General features: G+C 56.6%; 1 protein-coding gene across 2 annotated transcripts in view; it reads left to right on the forward strand.

The window, feature by feature from the left end:
• Positions 1-5,450: 5,450 nt before the first annotated feature.
• LOC105464477 (SH3 domain-binding protein 1) overlaps positions 5,451-23,200 on the forward strand; it is a 28,341-nt gene continuing 10,591 nt past the window's right edge. Inside the window, exons 1-18 of one of the 2 annotated variants that reach the window (XM_011712425.3) lie at positions 5,451-5,629; positions 6,886-6,928; positions 7,132-7,236; positions 8,313-8,389; positions 8,669-8,780; positions 8,871-8,947; positions 9,419-9,563; positions 10,411-10,479; positions 10,645-10,735; positions 11,137-11,282; positions 12,577-12,688; positions 13,033-13,114; positions 13,208-13,288; positions 14,092-14,208; positions 15,827-15,924; positions 16,217-16,394; positions 19,140-19,234; positions 20,641-21,441. In XM_011712425.3, the coding sequence (XP_011710727.2) occupies positions 5,571-5,629; positions 6,886-6,928; positions 7,132-7,236; positions 8,313-8,389; positions 8,669-8,780; positions 8,871-8,947; positions 9,419-9,563; positions 10,411-10,479; positions 10,645-10,735; positions 11,137-11,282; positions 12,577-12,688; positions 13,033-13,114; positions 13,208-13,288; positions 14,092-14,208; positions 15,827-15,924; positions 16,217-16,394; positions 19,140-19,234; positions 20,641-21,083 (2,130 nt within the window). In that variant the 5' untranslated portion in view covers positions 5,451-5,570 and the 3' untranslated portion in view covers positions 21,084-21,441. Of the gene's footprint in view, positions 5,630-6,885; positions 6,929-7,131; positions 7,237-8,312; positions 8,390-8,668; positions 8,781-8,870; positions 8,948-9,418; positions 9,564-10,410; positions 10,480-10,644; positions 10,736-11,136; positions 11,283-12,576; positions 12,689-13,032; positions 13,115-13,207; positions 13,289-14,091; positions 14,209-15,826; positions 15,925-16,216; positions 16,395-19,139; positions 19,235-20,640; positions 21,442-23,200 lie in introns of those variants that run through there. The other variant, XM_071080547.1, reaches the window with a different exon arrangement.

A 23,200-nucleotide genomic window follows, 5' to 3' on the forward strand; every position in this document is an offset into this window, starting at 1 on the left:
TCTGCAGGAAAGTGTTCGCTGCTCAGATGAGTCGGGGGAGACTGCCCACGGTTTCTCCTGAACTGACGAGCCCATACTAGACCCTGGGAAGTCCCTCATTTAAGAAGCCATTTTCACTTTGTCTAATCTAGTGTTTCCCAATCAGAACTTGGCCGCTGAACCCTTCTCCTTAGATATGGTTGTGACATGCTGGAGAATTGCCCAGCACACCCGTCTCCCAGCCTGTACTCTCCTTAACACTCATCAGCAAGCAAGGGGCCCCTCTCTGCTGGGCCCACACTGGAAGCACAGGCTGAGAGCTCCTCCATGTCCACCTGACTGCTGAGGGGACAAGAGGCATTAGCTGCGCCCTGCGGGAGCCTCCTATCAGTCCCTACAGTGGGACTCCCACCCTGGCACAGCCCTCCAGACAGATGTCTGGCCCCTGGAGGCTTCCAGACACCCTGTCCCAGCCACGTGGCCTCGTTCCTGTTCCCCTCCCCTACCCTGCAGGACTCACACTTGTGATGTCTCCTGAAGATAACTCAGGTTGGAAATTTATTCTACCTGAAATGAAACCATATCACCTGCAGCATCCACCTGGGGTGCTGGAGTCCCACCTCCAGCACAGTCTCATTACTGGCCATGGCAGGGAGGACTACAGGTTGGCGTGGGGAACAGGTGGGACTGTGAGCTGGGAGTCTGGGGGCTGGTTCTGGCTGGGTCACTGGCTTTCTGTGTGATTTTGAGGAAGGTGCTTTCCTTTCTGGAAGAGGGGAGAGGGACTCAATGAGCTATAAGGTCCCTCTGAGGAGTCCTTGGGCAAAGGAGCCAGGCTGTCAGCTTTGGAGGGACCCAGGATGTTGTTCCGGGGATGGGGAGGTGGGGTCCCTTCAGCCTTTGGACCTTCTCCCTTGCCTCTTCCTTAACCCAGCCATCCTGTCAGTCATGCCAGTGTTTCCTGAGCAGCCCTTGGGCCAGCCCCTGTCCCAAGAGTTCACAAGCTGGCAAGGACTTGGGAGCTAGTGTGGCACCCTGAGAGTGAAGACATGAGGTACGACAGAAGCCCTGCATCTGTCTGAGAGTCTGGGGTGGTTTTAACCAGAGGAGAGGACCCTGGGCCTCCACTTCCCCAAATACCGTGTTGCTGCACAGAGGTCCGGGCCACTACACCCTGCAGTCTCAGGGGCTGGGATGCAGTGCACTGGGGAGGCGTGTGCTCTGTCTCTTGAAGGGTGACCCCCAGTGCTATGCCAAGACCAGTGGGACTTCCCAGATCTCGAAGCCACACTTCCATTTCTGTTGGTTTGGCCGAGGCAGCAGTTAATTTTGGTTTTCAGCAACCGCAGCACACTCTTTGTTTATGGCAGCCAGGAGAAGTGGTAAGGGCCTAGGAGCCTGGGAGCCTGCTCCTGCCTAGTCAGTTTTTTTGTTGTTATCGTTGTTGTTTTTATGGAGTTTTGCTCTTGTTGCCCAGGCTGGAGTGCAATGGCACAATCTTGGCTCACTGCAACCTCTGCCTCCTGAGTTCAAGCGATTCTCCTGCCTCAGCCTCCCAAGTAGCTGGGATTACAGGCATGCACCACCACATCCTGCTAATTTTGTATTTTTAGTAGAGACAGGGTTTCTCCATGTTGGTCAGGCTAACTCCTGACCTAAGGTGATCCACCTGCCTTGGCCTCCCAAAGTGCTGGGATTACAGGTGTGAGCCACCGCACCCGGGCCCCAGTCAGTTTTTTGGGGTTTTGTTTGTTTGTTTGAGGCAAGGTCTCTGTCACCCAGGCTGGAGGGCAGTGTTGTAAAAGCAGCTTCCTGCAGCCCTGACCTCCTGGGCTCAGCCAATCCTACCCTCTTAGCCTCCTGAGTAGCTGGGACCACAGGTGCATGCCACCACGCCCAGCTAATATTTTTATTTTTTGTATAAACGGAGTTTTGCCAGGTTGCCCAGGCTGGTCTAGAACTCCTGGGCTCAAGCGATCCACCCACCTCAGCCTCCCAGTGTTGTGGTGAGCCACTGTGCCTGGTCTGCCTGGTCTCTCGACATACCCCCTCCCCCAGTATCTTTGGGCCTCCCAACCAGGGCACTGGCCTAGCAAGGCAGGCAAGAGGAGCCCCCAGACCTAGTACAACGCTAGACCTGATGCCTGTAGCCTCCCGCATTAAGCCTCTGAACTGCCCTGTGAAATGGGAAGTGAGGCTCAGAGAAGTCACACATTAGGGGCTGAGCCTGGGCCAGCAGTCTTGAAGTGTCTACCAGGATGGAACATTGCCCCCTACCTCCCAAGTCCTCCCCCTAGCCTCTGTCGGGCTGTCCTCTGGAGCTGGGCTAAGGGTACACACTCCTCCAGGGCTATCGCGATTAAAATGGAGTCCTCAGGCCTTAGGGCCACCCCAGGACTTCCTGGAAAGTCCTTTGGGCTTGGGGAAGGAGGTGAGGGAGTTTTTAGAGCCCCACAGATCTCACTATGCCCCAGCTGCTCTGGGTGGAAGTCCACACAGAGGGCAGCACCGCGGGATGCTACAAACAGGCAATTTGTCGAAGTGTCTAAAATAGGATGTTTTTGCTCCTGCAACCCCTGCTACCGACCCCTGCTACCACCACCACTCAGCTGCTGACCTCCCTGCCCACATCCTGCTCAAGCCTTACCAGCACACGCTACCCAGACTGTCCCAGGCTTTTGCAGACAAATCTGCACAGAGGCTGCCGGGCCCTCAAAGCAACCACAGGGGTTAAGGCGGAGCCAGCATTTCTGGAGCTCCCAGGCGATGCTTCTGGGTCTGGCACAGCAGGAGAGCCCTTGTGGGCTTAGGAGACTGTCGGATCTGCTTCCTAACTTGGCCTCTACCACTTTCCCAGCTGGGGACCTTAGGCCAGGTGCCTTGGGTTATTCACCTGTAAAATGGGGACAGTGATAACAGCCTCATGGGAGGATATGCCATAGCCCATGACAAAAAGTCCCATTGTCCCAAGGCAGCTAGACACACACGGGTCACTGGGGCGGCAGGAATGGGGGTAAGGGGTCTTTCCATTCCTGACTTGGCAAGCTGAATAACGATGGTAACAAGAAACAGCACAAGGCACTTTATAAGCATCTTGCATCTATTAATTCACTTAATCATTCTATGAGGTAGGTACTATTATTTCCAATTTACTGAGGAGGATGCTGAGGCTCAGAGAGGTGAAGTGTCCCACATAAGGTCACCCAGCTAGTGAGAGCCAGAGCCTGGCCAGTTAACCTCCTCCACACCCTTAAGCTCTCTCTGTTCCTGCTGCCTGAGCCACTGTGACAGGCACACTGTTGGGCCCCAGAGGATTTAGCAGGAGCCAGCTAAGACCAGCCTGGTAGAGAACCACCCAAGTCAACAGGCCCCTGGATTGGGGAAGGGCCCCATGAGGGGTTGGCTGGGGATCTCTGAGGTCCCCCTTCTGTGTCCGCAGTTTAGAAAGGCCATGATCCCAACACCCACTGATCAAAACTTCTGAGTCCGTAAGTCTCTGATTACAACATCCTTCTAAGGAACAGCCTGTAACTCTAACCCAACCTTTGGGGAGTCCATCCTTCTATGATTCAACATCCAAGTGTGACAAGGGAGGGCCTAAAATCTACCCATCACCCAGCTAGGAGGCACAGCCGTCCCACGCGAATCCAACTCAAAGGCCCAGGGCACCTTTCCTGCCCAGAACACTTGGGTCTGGCTGGAGGGGAGTCTGGAGACCAGGGCAGGGGTGCGGGGCAAGAGCTCAGTTAGCCTGATAATATGGCTCAGGTAGTTTCCACCACAGCTGCTGCTACAACTCACATGTACTGACCCCTCCCCAGGCCAGAGCTGGGGCTCAGGACTGGGCACATCTAGGAGGGACAGAAGTATAAGCCAAACCTTGCCTTCAAGGACCTTCGGCCAGCTAGAGAACCAGACAAGCCCAGGCCCAGTGTGGTCTGGGCTGGAGGCTTGGCTGGAACAGAGTGGGGGCACCACATAGTCCAGAGACTTCCCGAGAGACAGGAAGGGTGGCACCTGAGGTTCCCTTGCCATGCCACCCATAGTCACTGGCCAGCAGTCTTCCTGTTGGGAAAAGGGAGATGGGGGAAGGAACCTTGCCTGACATCTCATCCTGGCCTGAGCTTTGATCTTGGAGCCTCCCAACTTCCTACCAGGATTCCACACTCAGGTGGGCTCCCGTCTGGGAGGCTCTGGCCATAGCAGGCAGCTGTTGGGTTCCCTTCTCAGCTCCTCCCACCCCAATGAGGCCTGCCTCATTAGGGAAGAGAGAAGCAGCCAGTGAGTGTGCCAAGCCCAGTGCTGGGCACTAGGAGAATGGAGATGTGTGGGGCCAAGGTCCTGCCTCTGAGAGACGCCCAGTCTGCACCGGAACACAGTAGTGGCTCTAGTCTCAAACTAAACTGAAACTAACAAAGCAAAGTGCAGAGGGTGTGGCAGGACTCTGCGGCACACCCTCCCCTCCTCCCCACCCCTGCGGCTCCTGATGCCACAGCAGTGCAGGGTAAGGAGAGCCTACTGTCTCCCAAAGGCTCTCACATTTTGTATAACCAGCAGTTATGGAGCAACTACTGTATGCCTAACTCTGTGTTGAGGGGAGGGCCAAAGAGAACTACTGAGTTTGGGGGCCGTCAGAGCAGCACCCACATCATTGCCCTACAAGAAGGAAGAGGGACTGAGGCCATTTGCCAGGAGGAATGAGAGGAGATGAGCTTCACAGATGGAGCAAACTGCCGGGAGATGTGGAGAACAGGGTGTCGGGAACTGCTCTGGGAGGGTTCCTGGTGGCTGGGGGGATGGCACACACCTCCCTTAAAAGGAGCAGGCAGGGGTGTCTTGTCCACTCTGCGGGATGGGCAGGCCCAGGACAGCTGGCCCATTAGACCATTAGAGACAAGCGAGTCTGGAGTTCCAGGGACTTGTCCACGGCCACACAGCAGCCCTTGGCCCCAGGAAGCCAAAGCTTCCAGCCAGTCATCGAGTGGTGGGGGGTTTAGTTCCAGGGGGCCAGAGGTCCTCTGCGGGAGGGAGTGCAGGGCAGTATCCCTGCAAGTCCAGAGGGGCCAGGACAGGTCAGAAAGGCCCATCCCTCCTTCGCTTGGCACCCTCTTTCCCCTTTGCGAGGGATGCAAAGGTTATTTATACCCTGGGCCTGCCGGCTGCGGGTGGGGCAGGCACTCCATCTGGGGCGGGCTGCGGGCGCGGGGGCAGGAACGGGCTTACCTGCTTCCCGCCACCAGGGCTGGGCGGGGCGCTGCGGGGAGGAGGAGCGGGGCACAACCTGTGGACGGCCGCGGCCGGCGGACTCACAGCAGCGGGGGCCCGGCCGGGGGTCGCCGGGGGGCCCGGAAGCCGGGGGAGGGCGAGGAAACCAACTTGGAGAGAGGAGTGACCTGGGGGCCGGGGGCGGAGTCGTGAGCGGGGGAGGAGAGAGCCGGCCGCCAGCGAGAGCCGCGCGGCGGCCCAGGAAGCGAGAGCGCCGCCCACCCATCCGGGGCGAGAGCCGCGCCGCGGGAGAGGCAGGCTGGGCCGGGGGCTGCCCGGGCCCGCGACCCCCGCCGTGACCCCGCAGCCCCCAGCCCGCCCCCAAAATGATGAAGAGGCAGCTGCACCGCATGCGGCAGCTGGCCCAGACGGGCAGCTTGGGACGGTGAGTGTCACCCCCTTCCAGCCCCACTCTTACCCCGGCAGGACCTGAGGGGTCGTAAAAGGGTGGGGGGAGACGGGGATGGGGGAGACTGGGGACAGCTGGGCAGCCACTCTCTGAGCGGCCAGACCTTCTCTTCCTCCCTTCTGAACGCCGCCCCCGTCTCTCGGGCAGAGCTGGAGGAGCAGGGGTGGCCTTTGCGGGAAGGGATGCCCCCCCTTACTGGATTGGAGGGGGCTTCAGGCGGGAGAATGCTCTCTGCCCTAGGACACAGATTTCTCTGCCTGCACGAGTCTCTAAGTGGATGGTCCTCCTGACCTCACTTGTTCCCTCTGGACAATGGGGCAGTTCACCACCTCTGCTTGCTGGGCTGGGGAGGGAGGAGGGTCCATTTAGGGCCGCAGACCTGGGGCGAGGGGAGGAGACGGGTCCTGGCCTGGCGGGAGGAGGGGCCTGCCCCTGGCCTGCAGCGTCCGTTCCCTTACCCCTCCCCCCACCTCAGGGGCCTCCTGCTTCTCTGTCTTGTTTCTGCTTTTCCCAGACTCAGGTGGAAACATCCCCAGGTCTCCCAGCTCCCACCCCCAGCCTCTGAGCCGGTAGCACGGAGGCCGGAAGTTTGGGGAGCCTCTGAGGGCCTGTCTTCTCTGCTCCTCTTCCCCTGCCTCAGGAGTTCCCCATTCTCTGGGTCAGGGGAGGGGACCGGGTGTCCAGAGACCTAGTTCTAGTCTCCCACTGGCACAGATGCCTACGTAGCCTGGGCAGTTAGGCCACCTTGCCATGGGCCTCGGCATCCCCCATGTGTCCCCAGGTGGGGTCCAGGGGCCTGTGCACCCCTGCCCACAGCTGTAGTCCAGAATGCTGTGTGACTGAGCCTAGGACTCTGAGCTCCCGCACTTCCCGTTCTTGGAGCCAGCTAATACTCCTCATCCTGGGGTGGGCCGAGGATTTGGGAGTGGGCAGAAGAGAGGCTTCTGTGTCCCAAAGCTAGGCCCTGGGTGGGTCTCCCAGCCTCCCCTTCAGTTTCATCTGTCCGCCCTCTTTCAGGACACAGCCCTGGGTGGAGGAGGAAAAACCCATGTATCCTATTCCCACCCCCATGGAATGTGCTCTGACTGGGATGAGGCAACTGGGCCACCCAGGGCGGGCCGCACCTGGGAGGGACAGTGGAGGCACTGGGGTCCAGGTGCCCTGCTGCGGGGAGGGGGAGTAGGGGGCGTTCTAACCCAGGCAGGCTCAGCAGAAGCGCTCTCCCCCCGCAGCACCCCGGAGACCGCTGAGTTCCTGGGTGAGGACCTGCTGCAGGTACGTGCCTGGGCCGGGCGGGTGGGAAGGCAGGCCTGTGCAGGCTGTCGGAGCAGAGGGCCAGGGCGGGGATGCCAGCTAGGGGCCCGGGTTGAGTCATTCCTCAAGCTGTTGGCCATGGGGTCCCCAGGGGACAGGAGAAAGTTTCCTGCTCAGGGGGAGACAACTTTTCTTGATCCTTAACCTCCAAACCTCCTTGCCAGGTAGAACAGCGGCTGGAGCCGGCCAAGCGAGCAGCCCACAACGTCCACAAGCGGCTGCAGGCCTGTCTGCAGGGCCAGAGTGGGGCAGACATGGACAAGCGGGTGGTGAGTCGGGGGTCCTGGGAAGGAGGAGCCTGAGCAGGAGACTTCCGTCCAATGGGGAAGCAAAGTCGGGGCTGGGGTTTCCTTGCCAGTCTGAGTGGCACCAAGGGCATGGAGACTGCTCTGTTCCAAGGCCTCTCTGGCACTGCACTCAAAAGGCCCTGTACCTTCCCTGTCACCTTTACCCCACTTTCCTGTGCACCAATCCCCATAAGCCAAGGCCAGGCCTCTGCCAGCACCTGAACTTCTCTGTCCACTCAGCATGCAGAGCAGGCTCTCAATGGGGCAGCCTCAGAGGGCTTCCTGAAGGAGGTAGCAATTGAGCTGGCTTTTGAGGGATACTCATGTATTAATCAAGGGGCAGTGTTTATTGGCTGATAACTGCCAGCCTATTGCTAACATATTAGCGCACTGTCTCATGGAACACTGGCAACAACCCTAGGGAAAGGCATTGTTTTACAGATGAGGAATTGGAGGCTTAGAGGTAAAGTCACTTGCCCAAGGTCATATAGCCAGTAAGTGGCAGAACTGAGGTTTGAACCCTGGTCTCTGATCCCAAAGCAGGCATTCTCCGTAACTCCAGATGGGGTGGGAGTGTGGGGCCATGTTTTGGAATCAGTTGACAATTCAGTGTGGCCAAGACAAGGAAATTGGGAGTCATAGGGCGTTTGAGCTCAGCAGTGGCTAGGTCAGCCACATATACCCTGGCACAGGGGAAAGAGCCCCCATTCCCAGGCCAGCTCCCCCTCCCATTCTCCCTCCACCCGTGTGACCTGGGGCAAGCTCCCTGCCCTCCCTGCATCTTAGTTTCCCAGTCTGCAGTAGGACTTGGTCATCCCTTCCTGCCCAGTCAAGTGGCTTCTGGGAAGAGGAAAAGGGCACTCCAGATGGGGAGGGGCTTCATCCATGGTCTCAGGGAAATGTCACCCACACCACGCCTTGTCATCTTGTTTCCACTCTCATCTGGGACTGTGGCATTCCTGGGTTCCCTCCTCACCTGCCCCCAAGGGGCTGGCCTGCTGCTCAGGCAGGGTGGAGGGAGGCAAGGACACTCACTGCCGGCCCCAACCTCCCTGCAGAAGAAGCTTCCCCTCATGGCTCTGTCCACCACGATGGCCGAGAGCTTCAAGGAGCTGGACCCTGATTCCAGCATGGGGTGAGCATAGACGGGGCCCTGCCCTCACCTGGGGCTACCAAGACATGATCTCAGCTGGGAGGGGTCCAGGTGGTGAGGGCATCCACATCGGAAGAATGACCAGGCCGGGGACAGTGCTCAAGTCAGTGAGGGCGGCCAGGCCTGGGAGGGTGTTCGGCCTTAGCAGAGATGAAGGATATCTAGGAGGGGCCGGAATTGAAGGAGGAGAGGCCCCACCAGGTGTTTCCAGTGGAGGTGAGGGCAGCGGGCGCCTGGGCCCATGGGGTGCCGTGTCCACAGGAAGGCCCTGGAGATGAGCTGTGCCATCCAGAACCAGCTGGCCCGCATCCTGGCCGAGTTTGAGATGACCCTGGAGAGGGACGTCCTGCAGCCACTCAGCAGGCTGAGTGAGGTGAGCCTGTGCCCTGCTCCCGGTCCCCACCTTCCCCGGTTGCTGGCTCCGTCCTCCCCCAGCACACTGACCCCCCATGCCCATCCTCAGGAGGAGCTGCCAGCCATCCTCAAGCACAAGAAAAGCCTCCAGAAGCTCGTGTCCGACTGGAACACACTCAAGAGCAGGTGGGAGCCCCGGCCACTCAGGGGCCTCATATCTGGGTCAGCCCACAGAGATGGTCGTAGAGCTTTGAGGCCCTGGCCACACCAGGAGGATGCTGTGGGGTCCGCTAAGTACAGTGTGTATACTTGCGCATGCCTGGTCCCTAGAAACACAGGTGGTGAGGGTATCTGTGAGGGTGTGCCCGTGTGTGTCACAGCTGGTGCTGGGGCGACCCCAAAGCGTAGGACCGCCATAAACAGTCCTGCGGCTGTCCCTGTTCTCAGCTCTGCTGGGTGGCTGTGATCACCAAACCCGCCACCAGGGGGCAACCCAGCGCACTCGTAGCCCAGCCTGGGCTGAGGCCCCAGCCAGTGGAGCTCTCAGATCTGCAGCTCCAAATCCTAGAATACCATGTGGTCTGCTGTATGGAGGGGACACTTGGCTCTGGACATGCAACAGGGCAGGTGACCAGCTCCCCTTGGGATCATCCCCAGGCTCAGTCAGGCAACCAAGAATTCAGGCAGCAGTCAAGGCCTGGGAGGCGGCCCGGGCAGTCACAGCCACACGACTATGGCCAACAAGGTGGAGACGCTGAAGGAGGAGGAGGAGGAGCTGAAGAGGAAGGTGGAGCAATGCAGGGTGAGGGCCACATGGGTCTCCTGGATGTACAGGGGTGGCAGGGGTGGGTCCTGGCCCCATCTCACAGGCAAGGAAGCTGAAGCTCAGAGGGGTGACATGACTTGCCTAAGGCCATGTGGCTAGGAGGCAGCAGAGCTCCGCCATTCCCTTGTACCCTCTTCTGTCTGTACCCCATGCGTAACATGGGGAGGCCAAGACTTGGTCTGTTCCCTGAGTCTCCGTGTGTTTGCTGAACGAGTAAGTGAATGAATGAAAAGTGAATGAATGATTGGATGATAACAGCACTGTGCATGGCCGGGCGCGGCGTCTCACACCTGTAATCCCAGCACTTTGGGAGGCAGGCAAATCATGAGGTCAGGAGTTCAAGACCAGCCTGGCCAATATGGTGAAACCCCATCTCTACTAAAAATACAAAAACTTACCTGGGTGTAGTGGCGGGCACCTATAATCCCAGCTACTCGGGAGGCTGAGGCAGGAGAGTTGCTTGAACCCAGGAGGCGGAGGTTGCAGTGAGCCGAGATCACACCACTACACTCCAGCCCAGGCAACAGTGCAAGACTCTGTCTCAAAAAAAAAAAAAAAAACCCGCACAAAAAAAACAAACAAAACAGGGCACTGTGCTAAGGCTATGGGGACACAGAGATGGGGACGAGAAGCCAGAAAAGTTTGAGGGAGTTCCCATGGGCTGGCCCCAAGCACCAACCTTGGCAGAAGAGAGGAGCCTGGCTGGGACTTCCACCTGCAGTTGTGTGGCCTGGGGCACAGGTCACCAACCCCTCCAAGCCTCCTCTTTCCCTCTAGACCCCCTGCCTCACCCAATGTAAGCTCTCCCCTCTCTGTCCCCAAGGACGAGTACTTGGCTGACCTGTACCACTTTGTTACCAAGGAGGACTCCTATGCCAACTATTTCATTCATGTGAGTCCAAGACCGGGCCCCATCCATCCAGAGCTCGGGGCTGAATGCCACAGCCAGGGTCCAGTGGGGCTCTGTGCGATGGTGGAGGGGGTGTCTGCTCTCAAGGACCCTAGAGAAGGCTCAGCTTCCCTCACTTCCACTCAGGGTGTCCCTTCGCCCCCACAGCTCCTGGAGATTCAAGCCGATTACCATCGCAGGTCACTGAGCTCTCTGGACACAGCCCTGGCTGAGCTGAGGGAGAACCATGGCCAAGCAGGTGGGGACGTAGGCCCGGCGATACCACACCCCTGACCCCGCCCTGCTTGGGGCTTACTGAGAAGCTTCCACTTCATCCTGAAAGGCAGCAGAAAGCTGTGGCTGGGGTCCGAGAGCTGGGTTTAATCTGTGACGGAGAGGCTGCTCTGGCTGCCATGTGGAGGGTGGAGTGAAGGGGGCAGGACTAGAGCCAGGCCTGTGAGGCTGAAGGAGGCAACAGTAGCCTAGACTAGGACAGAGGCAGTGGAGGCGGGCCGATTCGAGAGATGTGATGGATGATTTCAGATGTGGGCCTGGACAGTCGGTGGCAGGTGGTACCACCTTGAGGACATCAGGGGGGTGCCCCTGCCTGACTGCTTGGGTGGAAAGGCCCTGGGCCGCTGATCTGTTTCATCCCTGCAGACCACTCCCCGTCGATGGCAGCCACCCACTTCTCCAGGGTGTACGGGGTGTCGCTGGCAACCCACCTGCATGAGCTGGGCCGGGAGATTGCCCTGCCCATTGAGGCCTGCGTCATGATGCTGCTTTCTGAGGGCATGAAGGAAGAGGTGGGGCCCCCTGGGGCAGGTGGGGAAGGAGCACTGGGGCCCTCATTCTGTCCCAAACCCCCCACATGCTGCCCTGTCGTGGTGCCTGAAATTCCCTCATTCGAGCCCAGTTCCCTGGGAGAAGACATGGTCACCTCCTGCGGCATCCACACTACCTCCCGCGTGTCGATGCTCGCGTGGGCCAGGCGCTGTGCTAGAAGCCTTTGCATTCCTGGCTCCATTTCACAAGAGGGAGACAGAGGTACAGAGGTAACCATGCCCAGAGTCATATGAGAAGGTGACTTCTCAAACCAGGGGCTCCAGTGCCACACACTGGCTGGATCTGCTGTGAATACATTGCCCCCCTGTCCTGCAGACAGACCCTGGAGGTGGCAGATACCCCAAATTAGTCTTGAGCTACTCAGCAATCCTGCTGGGGCCTCCTTTCTCCCTTACACTTCTTTTTTTTTTTTTTTTGAGTTACGGGGTCTTGCTCTGTTACCCAGGCTGGAGTGCAGTGGCGCGATCTCGGCTCACTGCAGCCTCCACCTCCTGGGTTCAAGTGATTCTCCTGCCTCAACTTCACAAGTAGCTGGGACTGCAGGCGTGCGCCAACACGCCCAGCTAATTTTTGTATTTTTTAATCGAGATGAGAGTATGTTGGCCAGGCTGGTCTTGAACTCCTAACCTCAGGTGATCCACCTGCCTCGGCCTCCCAGAGTGCTGGGGTTACAGGCATAAGCCACTGTGCCTGGCCCTTTTTTTTTTTTTTTTTTGAGACAGGATCTCGCTGTCACCCAGGCTATAGTGCAGTGGTATGCTCCTGGCTCACTGAAGCCTCTACCTCCCAGGTTCAAGCAATTCTCGTGTCTCAGTCTCCCAAGTAGCTGGGATTACAGATGCCCACCACCATGCCCAGCTAATTTTTTTTATTTTAGTAGAGATGGGGTTTTACCATGTTGTCCAGGCTGGTCTCGAACCCCTGGCCTCAAGTGATCCACCTGCATGGGCCTCCCAAAGTGCTACAATTACGGGCATGAGCCACCGCGCCTGGCCCCTCCCTTCCACTTCTGACTGGGCTCCCATTTCCCATGATTTTTCCCACCTCCTCCCAGACTTCCCAGCCTGCCCTTTGCTCAGAATTCTAGACCTTGAAGGTTGAGGCCTGTGGACACCATGGTGCCCACACTGCCGGCCACACCAGTGGGGACACAGGCCTATCGAGGGCCAGTGACACACCCCAGGCTACAAGGCCCCTGGGTATCCTGCCCTGCCCACCCCTCTATGACCCTGGCCTGCCCCCTCTTGAACCCAGGGTCTCTTCCGTCTGGCTGCTGGGGCCTCAGTGCTGAAGCGTCTCAAGCAGACGATGGCCTCGGACCCCCACAGCCTGGAGGAGTTCTGCTCCGACCCACACGCCGTGGCAGGTGCCTGATCCGGGGAGCCCTGGGCAGGAGGTTGGGGGGAAGGGGTGCAGTGGCGTGAAATGATCCCAAGATAAGCCTGGCTTCAAGACATGATATTCTGTTGAGGAGACTGAGGACGCTCAGGGGTTCTTAATGTGGGATCCATCATGAGCCCCCCAAAATGTTTGTACATTTTTCTGGGGAAATGATGGCTAGCCTTCATTTTCTCAAAAGGGCCTGCAGCCCAAAGAAACTGTCAGATCTAGACACATTAGTGTGAACAAGGGCCGGAGGTTCCTTCTACAGGGAAAGTGGGAGAGCGGGGTGGGGGCTGCCTCTGACCCTCCCCCACACTCCTGCTTCAGGTGCCCTCAAGTCCTATCTGCGGGAGCTGCCAGAGCCCCTGATGACCTTCGACCTCTATGACGACTGGATGAGGGCAGCCAGGTGAGGATGTTGGAGGAGGGAGGGGATGGGGAAGAGGAGGATGCAAAGGGGTAGCCCTGCGCTGGCTGACAGGTCTCTCCACTCCCTCCACAGCCTGAAGGAGCCAGGGGCCCGGCTGCAGGCCCTCCAAGAAGTGTGCAGCCGCCTGCCCCCCGAGAACCTCAGCAACCTCAGGTGAGCCCAAGCCCGCCCCCCCAGCCTGCCGCAGAGCCAGAGCCCAGCTGGGGTCAGGGACCCTGGGCTTGAGCCTGGCCTTGTCACTATATTTTAAGAAATATTTCTGCAAATGCAGCTTTGATGGATTAGTCATTTACGTATATATATACATACTGTTTTTTTTTTTTTTTTTGAGACAGGGTCTCACGCTGTCGCCCAAGCTGGAGTGTAGTGGTGCAATCTCAGCTCACTACAACCTCTGCCTGCTGGGTTCAAGCAATTCTCCTGCCTCAGCCTCCTGAGTAGCTGGGACTACAGGCACCTGCCACCACACCCGGCTAAGTTTTGTATTTTTAGTAGAGATGGGGTTTCACCATGTTGGTCAGGCTGGTCTCGAACTCCTGATCTCAGGTGATCCACTCACCTTAGTCTCCCAAAGTGCTGGGATTACAGGCGTGAGGCACTGCACCCGGCCGAATTAGTCACATACATATTTTTATGTAAAGCATTGAAGTGAATGAGACCTTGAACTTTTGAAGCCATACTGCCTGACTTCGCATGCCACTTCGGGGCAGGCCACTCGGCGTCATCATCTGAAAAATGCAGACTGTAATAGTCCCTACCCTGTAGGGTGGCTTCGAGGACTCAACTTGGCTCAGTGCCGGCCGCAGGGTTGGCGCTCAGCGGATAAGCTGCTTTAACTGTGACAGTGTTAAGACCATTCTGGGCGGTGTCTTTCACACTCTTTGGAAACCCTGAGCTGGAGAATTCTCAGGGCTGGGTGCGTTCTGCCCCTGGCCTAAGCCTACCTCTGCCCTTAGGTACCTGATGAAGTTCCTGGCACGACTGGCCGAGGAGCAGGAGGTGAACAAGATGACACCCAGCAACATCGCCATAGTCCTGGGACCCAACTTGCTGTGGCCACCTGAGAAAGAAGGGTGAGGGGCCGTGGGCTGGGGGAGGTGGGAGGAGGAAGGCAGATCCCACCCCAGCCATCTGTTGTCTTATTTTTCCCCTGGGCCTCGGTGTCCCCATTTTTGGAGTGGGTTGAGCAGCTCCTGTTTTTGCGGCTGCCATGAGGAACAGGCCGAAGGGGCCGTGCAGGCCACAGGGCTTTGGAGAGAGGCATTCTGGCCAGTGGTGGTGATGAGATGTTTAGTGGCATGGGAAGCTGGGAGCCCAGAGATTGGGTCCGGGTTCTTTGTTTTGTTTTGTTTTGTTTTTTGTTTTTCTTTTTTTTTTGAGACAGAGTTTCACTCTTGTTGCCCAGGCTGGAGTGCAGTGGCACAATCTCTGCTCACTGCAACCTCTGCCTCCCCGGTTCAAGCGATTCTCCTGCCTCAGTCTCCCAAGTAGCTGGGACTACAGGTGCGCACCACCACTCCTGGCTAATTTTTTGTATTTTTAGTAGAGACGGGATTTCACCGTGTTAGCCAGGGTGGTCTCGATCTCCTGACCTCGTGATCCACCAGCCTTGGCCTCCCAAAGTGCTGGGATTACAGGTGTGAGCCACCGTGTCCGGCTCAATCAGGTTCTATTAATAGCTCCACCCCTGGCCGGGTGCAGTGGCTCAAGCCTGTAATCCCAGCACTTTGGGAGGCCGAGACGGGCGGATCACGAGGTCAGGAGATCGAGACCATCCTGGTGAACACTGTGAAACCCCGTCTCTACTAAAAATACAAAAAAATTAGCACACTGTGAAACCCCGTCTCCACTAAAAATACAAAAAAATTAGCTGGGCGTGGTGGCGGGCGCCTGTTGTCCCAGCTACTCAGGAGGCTGAGGCAGGAGAATGGCATGAACCCAGGGGGCGGAGCTTGCAATGAGCGAAGATTGTGCCACTGCACTCCAGCCTGGGCAACAGAGCGAAACTCCGTCTCAAAAAAAAAAATAAAAATGAAGAAACAGGCCGGGCACGGCGGCTCATGCCTGTAATCCCAGCACTTTGGGAGGCCGAGGTAGGTGGATCACCTGAGGTTGGGAGTTCGAGACCAGCCTGGCCAACATGGTGAAACTCCGTCTCTACTAAAAATACAAAAATTACCTAAGCGTGGTGGTACACGCCTGTAATCCCAGCTACTCAGGAGGCTGAGGCAGGAGAATTGCTTGAACCCAGGAGGTAGAGGTTGCAGTGAGCCCAGATTACACCACTGCACTCTAACCTGGGCGACAGAGCAGGACTCCGTCTCAAAAAAAAAAAAGAAGAAATAATAAAAAGTGTAAAGTGCAGTGCTATGTGAGGAGTCATCATTATTTACCTGGCCATAGATGGCAAGATTTCCTCCCACGTGCTGATTGCATTTGTTTGGTAGAGGCTGTCTAGATGACAACCATGAGGGAAAGAGTCCTTGATTAATTAGTGGTGTCTGTCAGGGTGAGGAAAGGGGGACATTTGGCACGTGAGTGACACATTTACCATCAACTGGTGGTTTGTGGGCTTTTTGAGAACAAGGACTCAATATGATGGATCGTCGTGTCTCCACTGCCCAGCACAGGACCAGACAGAGAGTTGGGGTCACAAACCCTTTGCTAAGCAGATGCATCTCTTTGTCCCAGGGACCAGGCCCAGCTGGATGCGGCTTCCGTGTCTTCCATCCAGGTGGTGGGTGTCGTCGAGGCGCTGATCCAGAGTGCAGACACCCTCTTCCCTGGAGGTGAAGCTCCTGCCTGCATGGATCCCCTGCTGGGTGCCCTCCTTCTGCCCTGCTCCCTCCCCTGCAGCCCCACAAACTCACCATGAGTCCAGGAGGAAGTCTGAGCCTCAGTTTCTCATTTCTACAATGGGGATGGTCTGCCTGCTTTGTGGGGTTGTGATGAGACCCACACAGGAGTGGGGAAGCTGAGCATGGTCCACATGGGTTCAGGGGAAGGGGGAATGGTCCCAGCCAGTGGAGTGAGGAGTCTGGCACAGTCTCTGAGAGCCGTCTCCACTCCTTCTGTCTCCAGACATCAACTTCAACGTGTCAGGCCTCTTCTCAGCTGTTACCCTCCAGGACACGGTCAGTGACAGGCTGGCCTCTGAGGAACTTCCACCCACTGCTGTGCCCACCCCAACCACCACCCCGGCTCCGGCTCCAGCTCCAGTTCCAGCCCCAGCCTTGGCCTCAGCAGCTACCAAGGAAAGGTGAGGACTGAGGGGCATGAATGGCTCCTGTGGTGCTCCCACAGACAGTCTGCCTGAGGCACCATGTCTCAGAGCTGGAAGCTGAATTTTTAGAAATGTAATTATTAGTGTTTTCATCCCAAAGACCAGATCTCCTAGTTTGGAGAGGGTGGGGCGGAGACTCAGAGCCAGTATTTGTCTCAGCCACTGATGTGTGCCCTGTTCATCATGTGGCAATTTCCTGAGCACCTACTGTGTACCAGGCTTTGTGTCCAATTCTAGGGAACTCGAGAGATGATCGTTTTGGAATCTGAAAATACCTTCGAGAGTTGTTTTGTTTTGTTTTGTTTAAGACAGAGTCTCACTCTGTCGCCCAGGCCGGAGTGCAGTGGCACAATCTTGGCTCACTGCAACCTGTGCCTCCCAGGTTCAAGTGATTCTCATGCCTCAGCCTCCCAAGTAACTGGGATTACTTGGGAGACAGGTGCCACCACACCTGTCTAATTTTTGTATGTTAAGTAGAGACGGGGTTTCACCATGTTGGCCAGGCTGGTCTTGAACTCCTGGCCTCAAATGATCCACCCACCTTGGTCCCTGAAAGTGTTGGGATTACAGGTGTGAGCCACTGCACCCGGCCTCTTTTTTTGTTGTTGTTTGTTTATTTTTTTGAGACGGAGTTCGCTCTGTTGCCTAGGCTGGAGTGCAGTGGCGAGATCTTGGCTCACGTGCAGCTTCCACCTCCTGGGTTCAAGCAATTCTCCTGCCTCAGCCTCCTGAATAGCTGGGACTTCAGGCATGCACCACCACAGCTGGCTAATTTTTGTATTTGCGGTAGAGACAGGGTTACCCCATGTTGGCGAGGCTGGTTTTGAACTCCTGGCCTCAAGCAATCCGCCTGCCTCAGCCCCTCAAAGTGCTGGGATTACAGGCATGAGCCACCATGCTTGGCTGCAGTCTTCTCTTTGATCGTTTCAATCTGGAAGGGCTTTATGGTACCGTGGTGCCTCCATACCAAGCAGCTGCTGTTCAGGGTACCACAGAGCACTGCAGCTCACACCTTGAATTTCCTGACGAGCAAGACAAATGCTCACATTCCAGGGCACAGGGAGAGAGAGGCAGCATCAAGCACAGCCACCGGTGCGTTCTCTCTATAGTGTCAGGTGGAGAGGCGCTGCCAAGGGAGGGGGAGCAGGATAAGAGAGAGCACAGGGGGCTACTTTAGCCGTGGGGCCAGGAAAGGCCTCCCTGAGGAAGAGACGACCAAGCAGAGACCCGAAGGCAGTGAGGAATGAGCCTGGGACCCCCTCTGCTTCTCACCTGCTCTCTGGCTTCCAGTGGCCAAAGCATCTCATAAAGATGGCGTGGAAGCAGACTGGGCAACATAGCAAGACTGTGTCTCTACAAAAAATAAATGAGGTCGTTGTGATGGTACACACCTGTGGTCCCAGCTACCCAGGAGGCTATGTTGGGAGAATTTCTTGAGCCTAGGAGGTCGAGGCTACAGTGAGCAATGATGATGCCATTGCACTCAGCCTGGGCGACAGAGTGAGATCCTGTCTCACAAAGAAATGACCGGGTGTGGTGGCTCACGCCTGTAATCCCAGCACTTTTGGAGGCCAAGGCAGGTGGATCACTTGAGGTCAGGAATTTGAGACCAGCCTGGCCAACATGGTGAAATCCCATCTCTACTAAAAATGCAAAAAATTAGCCGGGCATAATAGCGCACACCTGTAATCCCAGCTACTCGGGAGGTTGAGGCAGGAGAATGACTTGAACCAGGGAGGCGGAGGTTGTGGTGAGCCAAGATCGTGCCATTGCACTCCAGCCTGGGCAACAAGAATGAAACTCTGTCTCAAAAAAAAAAAGAAAGAAGGAAAGAAAAAGAAATGGCCAGGTTTGGTGGCTCACACCTGTAATCCCAGCACTTTGGGAGGCTGAGGCAGGTGGATCACTTGAAGTCAGGAGTTTGAGACCAGCCTGGCCAACATGGTGAAACCCCATCTCTACTAAAAATGCAAAAAATTAGCAGGGCATGGTGGCACGCACCTGTTATCTCAGCTACTCGGGAGGCTGAGACAGGAGAATCCCATGAACCCAGGAGGTGGAGGTTGCAGTTAGCCAAGATTGTGCCATTGCACTCCAGCCTGAGCGACAGAGCGAGACTTCTTCTCAACAACAACAAAACAAGGCTAGGTGGTGCACACCTGTAATCCCAGCACTTTGGGAGGCAAAGGTGGATAGAAGTTCACTTGAGGCCAGGAGTTCAAGACCAACATGACAAAACCCCATCTCTACTACAAAAAAAAAAAAAAAAAAAAAAGCCAGGCATGGTGGTGTGTGCCTATAATCCCAGCTACTTCAGAGGCTGAGGCAGGAGAATTGCTTGAACTTTGGAGGTGGAGGCTGCAGTGAGCTGAGATCGCGCCATTGCACTCCAGCCTGGGCGACAGAGCAAGACTCTGTCTCAAGGAAAAAAAAGCACAGGGAGGCCTTGAGCTGGGGCAGAGGTCAGGCCCTATGTCCCACCTCCCATCCTGTCCCCATCCTGGCCCTACCTGCCAGGCAGGTGGGGCTCCCTCCTGGTTCCTGGAGGAACATGGACTCTGTCACAGGGTCACAAAGCAGCCAGGGCCTCAGTGGATGGTGGGGACAGGGTGATAGTGCTGGGAGGATCCAGACTCCACCTGGCAGTTGGAGACTTGCCAGGATTCCATGAGACTTCTGGGAGGTGACCAAGTCTGCCACATCCTCTCCTTCCCTCTGCAGGACAGAGTCTGAGGTACCCCCCAGACCAGCCTCCCCCAAGGTCACCAGGAGCCCCCCGGAGACAGCTGCCCCGGTGGAGGATATGGCTCGGAGGAGTGAGTTGGTTGTGGGAGGGGAGGAGGGGACAGAGGGTGGACAGGGAGAGGGGACAGGCAGTCCCAGGTCCTCCTATCTTTTTAGGCAGCCAGGGGAGGCCAGGAACCAAGGTGATAAAAAGCCCAGGTTTTGCCACCTGGCACTCTGGGTTTAGATTTGAGCTCTTTGACCTTGGGCAGGTGAGTTCACCTGTCTGAGCCTCACCTTCCTCCTCTGTGTAATGGGACAGTGTCTGCACTTACCTTATGGGGCTCCACGGAGCCTTCAGTGGTGCTACTGGAAGAGTGCCTGGCCCTGGCATACAGCAAATGCCCACTAAAGGGGAGCCGGCGTGAGTGCTAGGGTACTGGAGTCCCGTCCCTCCAGAGGCCCAAAAGTCACAGATTACAGTGGAAGGAGAGAGTCGTTAAAGGGCAGTGAAGGGGCGAGGCACAGTAGCTCACACATGTAAACCCAGCACTTTGGGAGGCTAAGGCGGGTGGATCACTTGAGGCCAGGAGTTCAAGACCAGCCTGGCCAACATGGTGAAACCTCATCTCTACTAAAAATACAAAAATTAGCTGGGCGTGGTGGCGGGTGCCTATAATCCCAGATACTTAGGAGGCTGAGGCAGGAGAATCACTTGAACCCGGGAGGTGGAAGTTGCAGTGAGCAAAGATCACGCCACTGCACTCACAAGAGTGAGACTCTGTCTCAAAAAAAAAAAAGGGCAGTGGCAGTGAAGGAGAGGAGGTGGCAGGGATGGGAAGAAACCAGGGGCCTCCTGAGCCCTTCTGGTACGCTCACCTGTCAATTTGACCCAGAGCCGGCCAGGTGAGAGAGTGACTTGACACCTTCGGGTGGCCCTGCCCAGCCCCAGAGGTAGTGGAGGCAGTGGACAGCCAGGAGTAGGCGGAACAGCTCTGGGAGCCTTGTGACCAGGGCTGGCAGGTAGTCTACAGTAAAATAAAAATGAACAAGATAGGCCGGGGACGGTGGCTTACGCCTGCCATCCCAGCACTTTGAGAGGCCGAGGCAGGAGACTCGCTTGAGCCCTGGAGTGCAAGACCAGCCTGGGCAATACAGTGAGACCCTGTCTCAAAATTTAAGAATTTTAAAAATTAGAAATAAATGGACAAGATAATTTCAGAGGACAAAAACTCCTGCAAAGAAAATAAAACTGGAAAATGTGACGGAGCAGCTCGGGTGGGGCACGGGGTGGGGCTCTAACTAGGGTGCTCAGGGAGGGCTTCCAAGGGGGCAAAGGGCACAAGGAGAGGCCTAGATGATGAGGAGCCAGCCGCGGAAACGGTGTTCCCAGCAGAGGGAATGGCAGATGCAAAGGTTGTGAGGGGGCACGGAGCTTGGTGGATTCACCACAGCCACGTGGACGCTCAACATCTCTCACCCTTTCCTTCCTCAACAGCCAAGCGCCCAGCACCAGCCCGGCCCACCATGCCGCCCCCCCAGGTCTCCGGCTCCCGTTCCTCCCCTCCAGCCCCACCCCTGCCCCCTGGCTCTGGAAGCCCTGGGACCCCCCGAGCCCTGCCCCGACGTCTGGTTGGCAGCAGCCTCCGAGCCCCCACAGTGCCACCCCCATTACCCCCCACACCCCCTCAGCCTGCCCGGCGCCAAAGCCGGCGTTCACCAGCCTCCCCAAGCCCGGCCTCCCCAGGTCCAGCCTCCCCCAGCCCAGCCTCCCCAGGTCCAGCCTCCCCCAGCCCAGTCTCTCTGAGTACCCCTGCACAGGTGGACCTGGGGGCTGCCACAGCAGAGGGAGGAGCCCCTGAGGCTGTCGGTGGGGTCCCCACTACCCCAGCTATCCCCCCTCAGCCCCGCCCCAGGAGCCTTGCCTCAGAGACTAACTGAGTGGCTGGTTTCTTCCTAAGCAGCCCCCAGCATCCCCTCCCTCCACACCTGGCCCTCCCAGGACAGCTCTCACCCCCCACAAAGGGGCGTGGGCCTCCAGCCTTTGCCCACAAGTGCCTCAGTGCCCACTGGGTCGGCCCCCATGGCCAGGAGGGCTCAGGACAGTCCCCCACTTCCTGACCTTTTCCTCATCCACCCTGGGCTTGGGGAGCCCCTGCTGGACTCTCCACTCTCCGGCAGGTCCTCGGGGAGCCACCGGAAGGAAGGAGAAGCTTCCCTGCTCCTAGGGGACCGATTCTTCTCTTGCCAACATATTTTTTGTAAGGCTGGTAAATAAATTATTTTGGACAAAACTGGAGCAGCTGCCCAAATGATAGTTTTATTTTCTGTTCTTGAAATAAGCCAATTTTATAAAGGCGAAAAAAATACATATTCTTTGCCTTTCTTCCTGTCTGAAATGAGATCACAGCAGACATGCAGACATTTTTAGAGCTTTCTCTGCACTACATGCTATGCTTTTCTGTGGATGATTTCCACTTAATCTTCTAGCGCAGTAAATACCATTACCTCTTACCAGTGAGGACACTGAGGCTCAGACAGAAGTGACCTGCCAAGGTCACACGGCAGTCAGGCAGGGGCCTGGGATTAGAGCCTAGGTCTGACTTCAAAGCCTGGCTTGTCCCTCACATTCTGGACAATTCACTTTAACTTCTTGGTATCCCTTTTCCTCATTTGTGAAACTTTGTAACAATTCCCTCCATGGAGGCATTGCTCTCCAGTGAAAACCAGAGCACCGCCCTTGGCCTAACACTCCCACTGTTTCCTGGACCCCTCACTCCTTCCGGGAGGAGGCTGGGAAGGCTCCCCAAGGAGCAGGGATGGCTCTGTCCTCAAACCTTCCCTGAATCTGCTCTGTGCCAGGCCCTGAGCTAGCTCCCAGACTTAACTCTGTACCCAAAGAGTTCCCGAACAGACAGGCAGAAGTGACCATTAGAATCAAGTGTCTGGCCAGGCACGGTGGCTCATGCCTGTAATCCCAACACTTTGGGAGCCCCAGGCAGGAGGATCGCTTGAGCCCAGGAGTTCTAGACCAGCCTGGGCAACATAGTGAGACCCTGTCTCTACAAAACAAATTTTAAAAATTAACTGGGCATAGTGGCGTGTGCCTGTAGTCTCAGCAACTAGGAAGGCTGAGGCACGAGGATCGCTTGAGCCAGGAGTTCGAGGCTTCAGTGAGCAGTGATCATGCCACTGCACTCCAGCCTGGGTGACAGTGTAAGACCCTGTCTCAAAAACAAAATCAAGTGTCATTGCACTGGGAGCCCATATTAGCCAAGTTAGGGGTGGCCATATAACCTAGACTCAGGTGTATGGGGTGGGTGGTTAAGGAAGCCTTCCTGGAGGAGGTGATTTTTAAGGGAAGTCTTTCAGGAGCTGACCTGAAGGTGAATTTTATTTATTTATTTATTTATTTATTTATTTTTTATCTTTTTTGAGACAGAGTCTGACTCTGTCGCCCAGGCTGGAGTGCAGTGTGCGATCTCAGCTCACTGCAAGCTCCGCCTCCCGGCTTCAAGCGATTCTCCTGCCTCAGTCTCCCAGGTAGCTGGGATTACAGGCGCCCACCACCATGACCGGCTAATTTTTTTTTTTTTTTTTTTTTGTATTTTTAGTAGAGACGGGGTTTCACCATAGCCAGGATGGCCCTGATCTCCTGACCTCATGGTCCACCCATCTCAGCCTCCCAAAGTGCTGGGATTACACGCGTGAGCCACCGAGCCCAGCCCTGAAGGTGAAATTTTTTTTTTTTTTTTTTTTTTTTGAGACGGAGTCTCGCTCTGTAGCCCAGGCTGGAGTGCAGTGGCCGGATCTCAGCTCACTGCAAGCTCCGCCTCCCGGGTTCACGCCATTCTCCGGCCTCAGCCTCCCGAGTAGCTGGGACTACAGGCGCTGCCACCTGGCCCGGCTATTTTTTGTATTTCTTTTTTTTTTTTTTTTTTTTTTTTGAGACGGAGTCTCGCTCTGTCGCCCAGGCTGGAGTGCAGTGGCGCGATCTCGGCTCACTGCAAGCTCCGCCTCCCGGGTTCACGCCATTCTCCTGCCTCAGCCTCCCGAGT

This window comes from Macaca nemestrina, chromosome 15 (assembly GCF_043159975.1).
Source record: "Macaca nemestrina isolate mMacNem1 chromosome 15, mMacNem.hap1, whole genome shotgun sequence".
In the NCBI taxonomy this organism is placed as follows: domain Eukaryota; kingdom Metazoa; phylum Chordata; class Mammalia; order Primates; family Cercopithecidae; genus Macaca; species Macaca nemestrina.